We start from the raw sequence: 11,475 nt of genomic DNA, 5'->3' as shown, positions 1-11,475 counted from the left end.
GGCAGCCCACATGTCAGCCCTCCCCCTGCTCCTTCCTTGCAGTGTGACCCTGGCAAGCTCTTGATTTTTCAGGGCCTCACCTTTCTCATCTGCAAAGTGGGTTGTGCTCTGGGGTTGATAAGAGAATTGAATGACTGAAAACAGGAAGCTGCAGAGGTGTGTGGGGTCACTGCCCCCCCGAGGCTCCCCATCAGCTCCCACATCACCCCTGTGTGGCCCGGAGATCTTTGGACTTCCTAGGAGAATAAGTTAGGGCAGTGCCGGGGAGCCCGCGGCTGAGTCCACAGGAAGTGTGGTCTGTCCTTTGGAAGCCAGGGTCACAGCCCCAGATTGGGTAAGAGCAGGGAACCTGTCCATCTCTCTGATCCTAGTCAGGAATATCTGGAGACACCAGGGAAATTGCCCTGGCAGGAAGTGGAGGGGCAGGGGCAGAGGGACACAACAAACTGCCTCACCCCCTGCCCAGCCTGGCTTCCCCTCCCAAATCATGCAATGAGGAGCTGAGAGGCCGTGGTGCGTGTGGGTACAGACCTGGAGGGTCTCCTCCCCGGGGAGAAGAGCAGAGGCAACCCATCCCCCATTCCCACCCCCACACCCCCCTAGTTCCAAATCCATGTCCTCCTCTGTTTACTGTCCAAAGTCCCAGGCACTGGAGATGCCAGGTTTGGTGTGCTCAGACACCCGGACACACAGATCCCAGGGCCCTCGTATGGACCCTGCCCCTCCCTTCCATTGTCCAGGGCTGTCCACTCCACTTCTCCAGGCTTCAGGCCCTTCCTTAGCCTGGGATCTGCACGGCACTGAGGAACCTGGGAGTCAGATTTTGAGACCTTCAGTAAGTAAATCAGGAAAGAAGGTGTGGGGGAAACCGAGGGAGGGGTGGCGGGAGCCGTGTGTGCATGTGTGTGTGTGTGCGCGCGTGTGCGTGTGTATGCGCGCGTGTGAGATGGGAAATGGCGGAGGACAGATTTTGGAGGGATGGAGGAAAGCAGAAAGGAATCACCTCTGGATGTAGAAGGGGTCGGACCCCATCCCCACCCTGATTCCCCTCGTCCCTTTTCCAGCACCAGCCCGATAATGACGAAGGAATACCAAGATCTCCAGCACCTGGACAATGAGGAGAAGGACCACCACCAGCTCCGAAGAGGTGAGGGGCTCCGTCTGGTGACCTTGGTCCCCCGTGTCTGCTCCTGAGCATAGCCGGGGCCTCCAGAGCCTCACGGAAGCTAGAGAAGTGCTGTGCCCGCAGCGGCACTGCCAGCCCTGGCTCCTACTGTTCCACGATGCCTGCCTCATCCATACCGCCAACAGTGTGGTTGAGTTCCCCTGTTAGGGTGGGCTCAAGGTTTGGGGTTGGAGTCCCTTTGGTGGTGACAGATGCTTCTCAGGACCCCAGGGAAGGGGACTGGACTCAACTGGAGGCTTCTGAAGTTAGGCCCCTCTGCCTGGCCCTCTCTGCGTGTGTCATGTGTGTGGGGTGGAATGGGTTGAGTTTGTGCTATGGGTGCTTTGTCCTATGTGATGCATTATGTGCGGGCTGTGTGTGTGTGTGTGGCATCATATGGTCCTGGATTCCGCATGGTTAAAGCTTGACGAAACCCTCCAGCAGGCTGAGGGTCTCTGCTCTGAGGAGGATTCAAACTCCCACATCCAAAACAGGCCCGCTGTGCTCTCAAGCAGGGACTGTTGCTTAGGCGTGGCTCTTTGGGGCTTTGGCTGGGGCAAGAGGGTCAGGAAGGAGAAAAGCCCCCCGGCCCAGCTCGCAGAGATGGGGCCGAATGTTGTCCTCTTTGCCCTGGGTGGAGGGACTTTCTCTCTCTGTGCACAGCCTGAGACAGGTGGGATTCATGTAGTCGAAGAAACCCTTTCCCCCAACGTTCATCAAGGGCAAGCCAGCTAAGCTACTCCCCGGGAGGTGGCGCTGAAGGGTGACACAGTCATGCCACTAGGTGTCAGCAAAAACTTGGTCTGGGTGTTGCTAGAGAAGGTCAAAGCTTTGTGCCCCCTGGTGCCTCTTCTTTCTCTGCTTCCAGCGGCCTCTGCCCTCTGCCGAGGTCTCCTAGGCTATGTACGCAGGGTTCCTCTTAACCTGCTCTCCTTCTTGGGCCCGGACGCTGGGCCGGGCGGGCCCGTGTCCCTGAGCCTCACTCTCTTGCAGGGCCGCCTCCTCCCAGGCCGCTGTGCCAGCGGCTCTGCTCCGGGCCCTGCCTGCTGCTGCTCTCCCTGAGCCTCAGCGCCGCGCTGCTGGTGGTCATCTGTGTGATTGGATCCCAAAGTGGGTGTCCAGAAAGGGGATCAGTCCTGGGGTGTGGGGTGTCCGCGGAGGATGGCAGTGATGACAGTCTCCCCGTTTGTCCTGCTCACGCCTCTCCTGTGCAGACTCTCAGCTGCAGAAGGAGCTGCAGGCCCTGAAAGAGACCATCCACAACTTCACGGGGAGCACGGAGGCTGAGGTCAAGGCCCTGAGCAGCCAGGGTGAGGGGCTGGCCAGGCTGGGGCTGGGCTGGGGCGGGGTGGGGGATGTCAGGGTGCTGAGCGTTCTCTCATAGGGGGCAGCGTGGGAAAAAAGATGAAGCTACTCGAGTCCCAGCTAGAAAAACAGCAGCAGGACCTGCGTGAAGGTCAGAGCGGGGCCCCGTGTCAGTGCATGCGTGTGTGCGTGCGTGTGTGTGTGTGTGTGCGTGTGTGTGCGTGTGCGTGTGTGTGTGTGTGCTGGACACACGTGTGTGCAGCCCGGAGGGGACCTCTCAGGCCAAATCGAGCCCTCTTGGTGGGGACATCCATAACTGGTTTTCTCCAAGTGACAGCACTGGCCGCCATGCCCTACTGACTTCTCTGTCCGTCCTGCTCCTGTCCCCCTCTGGCTTCTGCGTCCCCAGATCACTCCAACCTGCTGTTCCACGTGAAGCAGTTTGTGTCCAGCCTCCGAAGCTTGAGCTGTCAGATGGCCGTCCTGCAGGGCAATGGTGAGGCGGTGCCCAGTCCTGCTTTATACCCCGCACCCCCAAGACAGGGTCTCATCCCTTTCTCCTTCCCTGCCCCTCAGGCTCGGAGACCCTCTGCTGCCCCGTTAACTGGGTGGAGTTCCACGGCAGCTGCTACTGGTTCTCCAAGTCGGGGAAGCCCTGGCCGGAAGCTGAGAAGTACTGCCAGCTGGAGAACGCCCACCTGGTGGTGGTCACCTCCTGGGAGGAGCAGGTAACCCCCGGCAGGCTCTTCTGGAAGGCTGGCTGGTCCAAGGGAGAGGTCAGCAGCTCCCTCTTCTCTCCCCAGAGGTTTGTCCAGCACCACACGGGCCCTGTGCAGACCTGGATGGGCCTCACTGACCAAGATGGACCCTGGAAGTGGGTGGACGGGACTGACTATGAGACAGGCTTCAAGTGAGTGTGTGCGCCTGTGCCTGTGTCCGGCACTGTCCCCTCCCAGGGTGTGGCCAGGGCTGCAGGGGCTCCTGACGTGCGGCTGTCTCCTCTGGGCAGGAACTGGAGACCACTGCAGCCGGATGACTGGTATGGCCACGGGCTGGGAGGGGGCGAAGACTGCGCCCACTTCACCCCCGACGGCCGCTGGAATGACGACGTGTGCCAGCGGCCCTACCGCTGGGTGTGTGAGACCGAGCTGAACACGACCAGCACGCAGCCTCCTCCCGCCTGATTTATTTGCCGCCGCCCTGAGCGACTGAGGCCTGGCACTGGGCTCCTCCTCTCCGGGGGTCTCTGCATGCTGGGAGATTGTATCTACGGCTTTAAGGGGAGCGAGAAGAAGGGGGCTGAGACGTGTGCGATGCTTGAGGTTTGGAGGGGAGGGGAGGGAACCATGGACTGGACACTCTGCAGTTTATTACTGTCAGCTTTTTTTTAAAGTAAAAGAAAGAGAAATGTATTTCAGCATCCTCTGTGCTGTGTGCTTTCTGGGCTTACCCGTTAGTGTTTTTCATATTTTTGCTTCTAACCTCTGTCTCAGATGTCTCTTGGGCATATAGTAATTAGATTGTATGTGTTACTCTCTCTGGAATTTTTTTGTCTTTTAACAAGATAACTTAGTGTCTTCACTTAATATAATTAGCAATCAGGGGAGGGGTGTCATAGGGATTGAAGCTACATTCCCAGCCTCTCCTCTTTTTTTTTTTTCTTGAGACAGGGTCTCACTGTGTAGTTTAGGCTGGACTTGGAACTTGCTGTATAGCCCAGGCTGGCTCAAACTCACAGTGACCCTCCTGTCTCAGCCTCCATTATGGAGCACAGTCTGGACTTGAACTCACCAAGCCAGGAAGTCCTCTCGCTTAGCCTCCTGAGTGCAGGCAGTACAGACACGCCTGGCTTGTGACTGTAAGTCTGAATCCAGCCTGGGCACCTTATTCAGACATTGTTTAACAAAGGGAGTGGCATTGCAGCTGAGTGGAGGAGCACAGTGTGAGTGGTAGAACACTTGCTTAGCAAGCGTGAAGGCCTGGGTTTATTTCCCTCACACCCAAAAAGAAGCAAGCAAACAGAAGAAAAAAGAGAAAAGAATGAATGCACGCTATAACCCACGCGATCTTCCTTTTGGAGGAAACCTACGGCCTATGTCACATGGGAAGCGTCCCTGACGGGTTACGACCCAGGACTAACACAGCGGGCTGAGAAACAGATCCACTAGAGACAGCGTCAGAGTAAGGAGGTGCTGTTGCCTTTTGGAGATTCGGAGGAAGAAATAAGATTATAAATTTTAGAAAGAAAGAGGTCAGTTTTTAAAGATCTGTGGACACATGCACCTTGCATTGCATTGGGCTGATACATCTCTGCCTGTGCAAAGGGGACCTTGAGCTTGAGGGGGACCTTGAGGGGAACTCAGGGACCTTGAGCTTGAATCTGATTAGGTCTCCAGCAACAGCTGCCGACTTATGGGACATGCAGTGGGAGGGAAATATTCACACAGTCATGCACTCAGTCAGTTCCGGGAGGCAGAAGATTCTACACAGGCATTTTTTGATTTCTTAAAAAAATGGCAAATGAAAAAGAGCGAGGCGGAATTGTTATGGGTTAAAAGAGTCTTGGGGGACACAGCAGCGACTCGGACTTTGGATACCGACTTAAACAAACCAAGGACAAAGAATCATGGGACAGTAGGTAAATTCAAATAATAACTGGAGAAGGAGTTTCCGTGAATTATTTTTGGCACAATAATACTTAAGTGAAAAAGAGTCTGCAGCCTAGAGACACAGGCTGAAATATTTACAAGTGAATAATCTGTGTGGGTTTTGATCTGAGATAATTCAGCAGGTTTGGTGGGGGAAACAGGAGTGAGGTAAACAGGACCCGTCACGTGTCGGGAGCTGCTGCGGTGGGGGATAGTTAGAGACGTGTGTTACAGCACTCTCTTAAACTCTGGACATGTTTTATTTACTACAGCCGAATCGGGGACAGTAGATTCTAACGATGTGACAACCAGACTGCGGGAGATGATACATATTTTACAAATGTGATGTGGAAAAATAATATTTTGCCTCTACAGACAAGATAAACCTGACAACGAAAATTCGAAATAAGCAATAGGCTTGGATGAAATATTTGCAGCATTTATATAACAAGTAATTAATATCCAGAAAATGAAATAAAACTTCTACAAGACAGCAAGGAAAAAACTTGATCCAACGAAGAAATGGGCCACGGAAATAGTAGTTAACATTTGTCATGTCTATTTTGGGGACCCCTTCCTTAGCCTAGGCACCACACCTTCTTTTGCCTCCTTGATGCAGGACCTTGTGCTTAACAGGCAGGCTCTTTGCCACTGAGCTAAATCCCCGATGCCATTTTTATGATCTTTAAGAACTTAAGTAAAAGATGGAAGCCTCAAAGAAATGTGTACCGTACGAGGCCCTCTGTGTAGCCACCCCCAAATAATTCCATGATTGCTATAAATGTATGTTCCTTGATTACCATGGGATTGCTACATCCTGATAAACCCACAGTAAGTCGGAGATCCGTGGTGCTGAAGACGCACGTGTGATACGCCCCCCGAGCTGCAGAGCAGCACAGCTTGTGGCCACACTGTGCTGTCCTTCAGCTCACATGACTCTGCTGCTGGGCTGCTGTCCAGCGCTGTGGGAGAGGCCTGACCACACAGCGCATCACTAGCATGGAAAAGGCCCAAAGCAAAATTCAAGGTATGGTTTCTGTTGAATGCACATTGCTTTCACACCAGCATAAAGTATACAATCCACAGTGGAAGCACCGTGAGTCCGGGGCATCTGCATCCTGAACCCAGGCCAGTGGCTGCCGCGTCTCTCTTGGGTGCTCACAACCCTCCCCCCGGACTCTCCCTCTCTCACGGGTTTACCCTTCAGAAAACCCTTGCTTGACACCTTGGTTCTTCTGCTCTGTCTTTACTGCTTGAAATAAATTGTGCTTTGGAGAACAAGGTCCAGGGCTGCGACCTGGATTTGGGGTGAGGCCGACCAGGGAGAGCTCCAGAGCCATGGAAGAGCCGCCAGCTTCTCAGAGACATGCAAGAGAGGGATACAGTGTGCGTGGGTGAGATGTTTCTTGCCACCAAGGGAACCAACTGGTTCAAATGATTCTCCTCTAAAATTCAGTTGCCTCATAATGAGTCAGAATCTCATAATCAGCCTGTCTGAGTGTGAGCGTCTTCCAAGAGGAATGTCTGAGAGAGAAATTTTGGGAGTGGTTTTTTTGGGGAGCAGATCCCACAAAGCAGGCGTGAAGGAGGAGAGGGAGATGGGAAGGAGGGATGTCCAGTAGGGAGCTGATATCCAGGTTGCTGCCTGTGTTGCTGACTTAAGTGACGGGTGATGGGGATTTACCCCTAGCCCCGGCTCCCCGTGCATGTTAACGCCATCACAGCCCCAGCTCCTACTCATGCTGCAGAAGCCCCGGGGCAGAACATGCAGCTCCAGCTGGCAGTGGGACGTCATCAGCACAAGGAGCTGTTTGAGCTGGCGTAGGGCTGCTCACCGCTGTTGTGGCTGAAATCAGGGGTCCAGGTCATGTGATGTGGGGCACCAGAGGAGTCCACCTGGGTCCCTTTACCAAAGTTTAGTAAGTACAATGAGAATGACCACTAGCAACTCAAATTGAAATGCCAATAATGGACACAAGAGATGTGCAATTGAGTGAATAATCATAAAACTCTAATGGGGTCATAAAAATGCTGTTTACTGCTAACTGACACTTGGCTTTCGAGCCTCAGTATTTTGATGAATCAGTTTTCTCTAATCAATCTACAAATTCAAGACCATTCAAATAAAAAAATTTTTTTTAGACAGAGTCTTATTATGTAGTTCAGCCTGGCTTTGATCTCTTGGCAATCCTTCTGCCTCAGCCTCTAAAGTACTAGAATTACAAGCATGTACCACCGCGCCCGGCTCAAATCAAAATTCTTATGCAGTGTCTTTTTTTTTTTTGAATTTGACAAAATGAGTTTAAATTTATCTGGAAGAATAAACATGTGAGAAGAGCCGGCAGAAAAATTTAGAGAACAGCAGCTAGGAGACTCGTCTCACCAGACGTTAAAAATACATTATAAAGCTACTGAATCAAAGGACACTCGCCCAGTCATAGGAACGCAAAGATGAGTTAATGACACGGAGCAGACTGCAGAGGTGGATCCAGGGAAACGGCGAGGGCGGCTCTGGTTGTAACTGGAATCTAAGGGGCCGTCTTAAGCAAAGACGTTTTTCAGAAAGATAGTGAATAAGGGATTTAGAAATTTCTCTTCAGGCCAGGGATTTAGCTCAGTGGCCCAGGCCTGCTTGGCAAGCACCAGGTTGTGAGTTCAATCTCCGGTACAAAAAAGAAAAAAATTTCTTTTTGTGTCTGAGCTCTATTTCCCTCATAGTGTTGGCTTCGTTCTTTTTTCTTATCATGGATTTTCCTCTCTCATCTTCATATTTTGCACTTATAAGCTTTATATATAGCTCACAAATTCTTTCTCCTTTCTGTCTCCTTCCGTTTCTCTAAACACTGGTTCTGTCTGGGCCGACTAACGCTGTCCTGATGAGCCCGAGGGTCCACCGTGGATGTGGCCATGACTGCTGGAAAGCAGGGTGAGAGCGCACAAATCTGTCGAGTTGATGGCTGAGGGTCGGAGGTGTGGATGCCCAAACCACAAAAGGGATGTTGTTACCTCCAAGTATCTGTAGCAGTCTGGCAGATAACCGAGGAGGAGCTTCACGTTAGAGGATGAAGACTCAGTCGCTGGTGGTGGGACAGTTGCCATCTGGTCGAATCCAGTGATTTGATTTTTATTTTTTACAGTGATAATTATTTCTGACACGCTGTCTCTCTTAATTCTGAATGTCTGGAATGATATCTTCAAAAACTCTGGTGCAAAGGTTATATTTCATACTCTCTGGATAGTGAGATCCATAGTAGAATTGATACAAAGGAGGTGAAACCTTTTCTGTGAAATAAGAAAACATCCCCTAGTAATACCTGACCGCCTGTAACCGATTTGCTAAGTCTGATCATTGAATGATGTATTCGATCAGCTGCTTCCCTAAAACCTTTTCCTCCAATACAATAACACATACTGTTAGCACACTGCATCCTATATTCAGGTTTCTGAATTACAGTCCTTATGCTGCCATTCTGACAGGATAATAACAACAGGTATAAATAGCTCTGTTTCTATAATGTAACAAACTAAAAAAGAAAGCGAAAACCAAGATACCAAGATATTTTACACTTAAAGTCAAATGCACTTAGTTCTTGTCTATGTATATAATAACAAGGTATCTATGCATGTGCAATTTCTTTTCCAAAACTACATGTAGGGACAGCCTTCTCGAGCCACTCATTTTCTTTCTTTCTTTTTTTTTTTGGTCTTTTTGTTTTTCATTGGTACCAGGGATCAAACTCACAACCGCCTGCTTACAAGGCAGGGGCTTATGCCGGTGAGCTAAATCCCCAGCCCCTATCCACTCATTTTCCACTGCGAGTCATCTTGGGGTATGTGCAGAGAAGTAGCTTATGCAGAAGATAACAGACATTCTTGCTGACCTGCAGAGTGTCTAGGAGGAGTTCTGCACCACCACCGGCAGGTTCACCTTAGGGCCAGTTAGTTAACTTTGCAACAGATGCCTCTAGAATCTCTTCACATTTAGCACCTCAGGGAGGAGGAGGAGGAGGAGGACAGCCTCAACACCTGTGGTGGAGTGTAGAGTCTGCAGGTTGGAAAACAGCAACAAGAAGAGAAAGCTGAGTGTTTGTTTTCTGTGGAGGAATTCCTGGGGTAGAAGGAGCAACTTCAGCTTTTATCTGGACATTGCCGCACCCCCTCTCTTCTCGCTGTCCTCTAGGGAGAAGGCGTTATTGCTCAGGGTGACCGTTCTGTTGCTGCCTTGGTTACTATGGTGTATGTCGGTGGCCCCCAGGCCTCATGCATTTGCATTGCCCATCTGTGATTGGTTCATTGTCTAGAGCTTTGATTGATGGTGTCAGTGCTCCACCCACGTAGGGGTGGAGCCAGCATACAATGTAATGGCAGGAAGAAGGTGTGTCTCTCTCTCTTGCCATGTCTACTTTGCTGTTTGCAGCCGCCATGAACTGTGGCCCCGCCACGCCACCCTGCCTTAGTGCCAACTGCATATGGGCCGAAAGCTCCATAAACTGCAAGAAATAAATCTTTCCTTTCCCAACTTTGGGCATCAGGTATTTTGTCTCAGCAACCAGTAAAAAATAACTAAGATAGTTACTTTTACTTTTCTCTCATCTCAGGGACAAAATAGGCAACACCCAAAATGAAGGAAGGACAGGTTTAATTAGCTTACGGTTTCTGGAGGTTTCAGTCCATAATCAGCTGGCTAACCAGCAGGGAGCATGGCACTGGGGCACTGCAAGGCAGCAGCCAGAGCAAAAGGGGAACAAGCCTCTTTTCCTTCCTTCTGTTGTACCTAGTTCCCACCCATGGCGTGGTGTGGCACTAACAAAATCTCCTTGCCCTCCTTTGCACACGATGAGGATATTTACTAAGGACCCTGGCTCCCTGCTGAGTCCCTTGGTTAAACTTCTAAACTTCTCAAGTTGACACAGTGTGTCAACCATAACAATCTACGCTTTGTCAAGTTGGCAACCAGACATATTTCTTTAAATACGCCTCCAGATACAAAGGCCTGCTCATTCTTAACATTTTACAACTTGAGTATTAAAACACAGCTTAACAATCTTTAAGAAGCAGCATTAAGTCTATCAACATTATATTACCTTGGAAACGTAACAGTTTGTCCTTGGCTCCACAAAGATGCATGCTCATCCCTTTATGCAAAAGGCATGTAGTCCATCTGCAAGAGTTTCCAAAGTCCTAACAGTTTCGGCATTGCTGAAAAGTTCAAGTCAGGTTTCCTCCAGATGGAAGGCAAACTTTAGCTGCAAGCCCTTGTACAGATGAAAACAAAGTTAAACATTTAAAGCATGCAATGACATAAGATAAACATTTTCATTCCAAAAGTTACAAACAGGAGGGTACAAAGGATTGGGATCAAAGCAAGTCCAAAATCCAGCAGGGCAAATGTTATGTCCTGTAGTTGCCTGTCCAGCATCTGAAGCATCTGTGACAAACTGTGAGCTCCAAAAGGCTCGTGGGTTCCACCCGAGGCCCTTCTGGTGGTTGTAGCCCACTGCTTTTCCCTGGGGCTTGCTCTGCTCAGTCTTTGCCGCTTTCCTTAGATGATCCACGCTCCTGGCTTTTTTAAACTCCTGGCTTCTCCACTGCACCTTTGGCTTCACACTCACAGCTTCCCACACTGCCCTCCCAGGGGCTCACTGCACGGCCTCCAGGCCTCCTGAAACCAGGATGGAAGCTGTCTTAACCTTAGAACTCGTGCATTCTCCACGTGCCTAAACCCAGTGCCATGTGGATGCTGCCAAGGTCTCTGCTGGCTGGAGCAGTGGCCAGGCTTTCCTCTCTCTTGGCTGTAGGGGTGGGGTGTCTGGATCACTGAGCTCTCTGAACCTGATTCTGAGGAATGGATTCTCTATGCTGTTGCCATTTGGGAACCTGGCGTGGCTGCCACTGCCATCTGGAATGTGGTGCTCTGTGGCTGTCTCCTCTAAGCAGAGTCTTTCACTTGTGCAGGTTTGAGACTGCAAAGTGTGGGGGGACCTGCTGCTTCTTCCTGAGATGCCCACAGCCCATCTTTTTTATTTTTCTGTTCTTTCTGTGCAATCGAGATCTCAGCTCTACCTTTGCAGTCTACAGGTTTCTGGCCAAATTTACATTTTAAATCACACTGCTGGGCTCTTTGCTCTTGATTCACAACATAAATCTGGCTAAAAGCCCCCAACAATAGCCACGCCACAGCCTTAGACTGCCTTGAAATTTCATCTGTCAGATTAATCATTCTGTCACTCTTACATCTCAGGCAAAGTCTCTGGGCATGAGCAAAATGCAGACCAACTTTCTGTTTAGCTATAACACACATCAATTGGAGCCCAACAACCAATGCAGTCCTTCTTCCCAGCAGAAACCTCCTGAGCC

General features: G+C 50.6%; 1 protein-coding gene across 3 annotated transcripts; it reads left to right on the top strand.

Annotated features, from left to right (window-relative positions):
* Nucleotides 1–444: 444 nt before the first annotated feature.
* On the top strand, nucleotides 445–3,887 carry LOC100714188 (asialoglycoprotein receptor 1). 3 transcript variants are annotated; one of them, XM_063242068.1, is made up of 10 exons: nucleotides 445–513; nucleotides 741–835; nucleotides 1,065–1,147; nucleotides 2,159–2,275; nucleotides 2,380–2,475; nucleotides 2,550–2,621; nucleotides 2,880–2,966; nucleotides 3,047–3,198; nucleotides 3,274–3,380; nucleotides 3,480–3,887. In XM_063242068.1, exons 3-10 carry the CDS (start codon nucleotides 1,078–1,080, stop codon nucleotides 3,652–3,654), a joined length of 876 nt encoding a protein of 291 aa, XP_063098138.1. In that variant the 5' UTR covers nucleotides 445–513; nucleotides 741–835; nucleotides 1,065–1,077; the 3' UTR covers nucleotides 3,655–3,887. The 3 variants fall into 3 exon arrangements, with proteins under 3 accessions (XP_063098138.1, XP_003466232.1, XP_063098139.1); XM_003466184.5 differs by lacking the exon at nucleotides 445–513 and having other exon boundaries at nucleotides 637–835; XM_063242069.1 differs by lacking the exons at nucleotides 445–513; nucleotides 2,159–2,275 and having other exon boundaries at nucleotides 637–835.
* Nucleotides 3,888–11,475: the final 7,588 nt, after the last annotated feature.

Source organism: Cavia porcellus, unplaced genomic scaffold (assembly GCF_034190915.1).
Source record: "Cavia porcellus strain 051 isolate PalLab524CR breed Dunkin Hartley unplaced genomic scaffold, mCavPor4.1 scaffold_32, whole genome shotgun sequence".
NCBI lineage: Eukaryota > Metazoa > Chordata > Mammalia > Rodentia > Caviidae > Cavia > Cavia porcellus.
This window is presented reverse-complemented; position numbering and strand designations above follow the sequence as displayed.

Coding starts and splice junctions, on each gene's coding strand:
- LOC100714188 (XM_063242068.1), top strand. CDS start 1,078: ATGACGAAGGAATACCAAGATCTCCAGCACCTGGACAATGAGGAGAAG. Junction 2,476..2,549: donor CAAGGCCCTGAGCAGCCAGG/GTGAGGGGCTGG, acceptor GTTCTCTCATAG/GGGGCAGCGTGGGAAAAAAG. Junction 2,622..2,879: donor GCAGCAGGACCTGCGTGAAG/GTCAGAGCGGGG, acceptor CTGCGTCCCCAG/ATCACTCCAACCTGCTGTTC.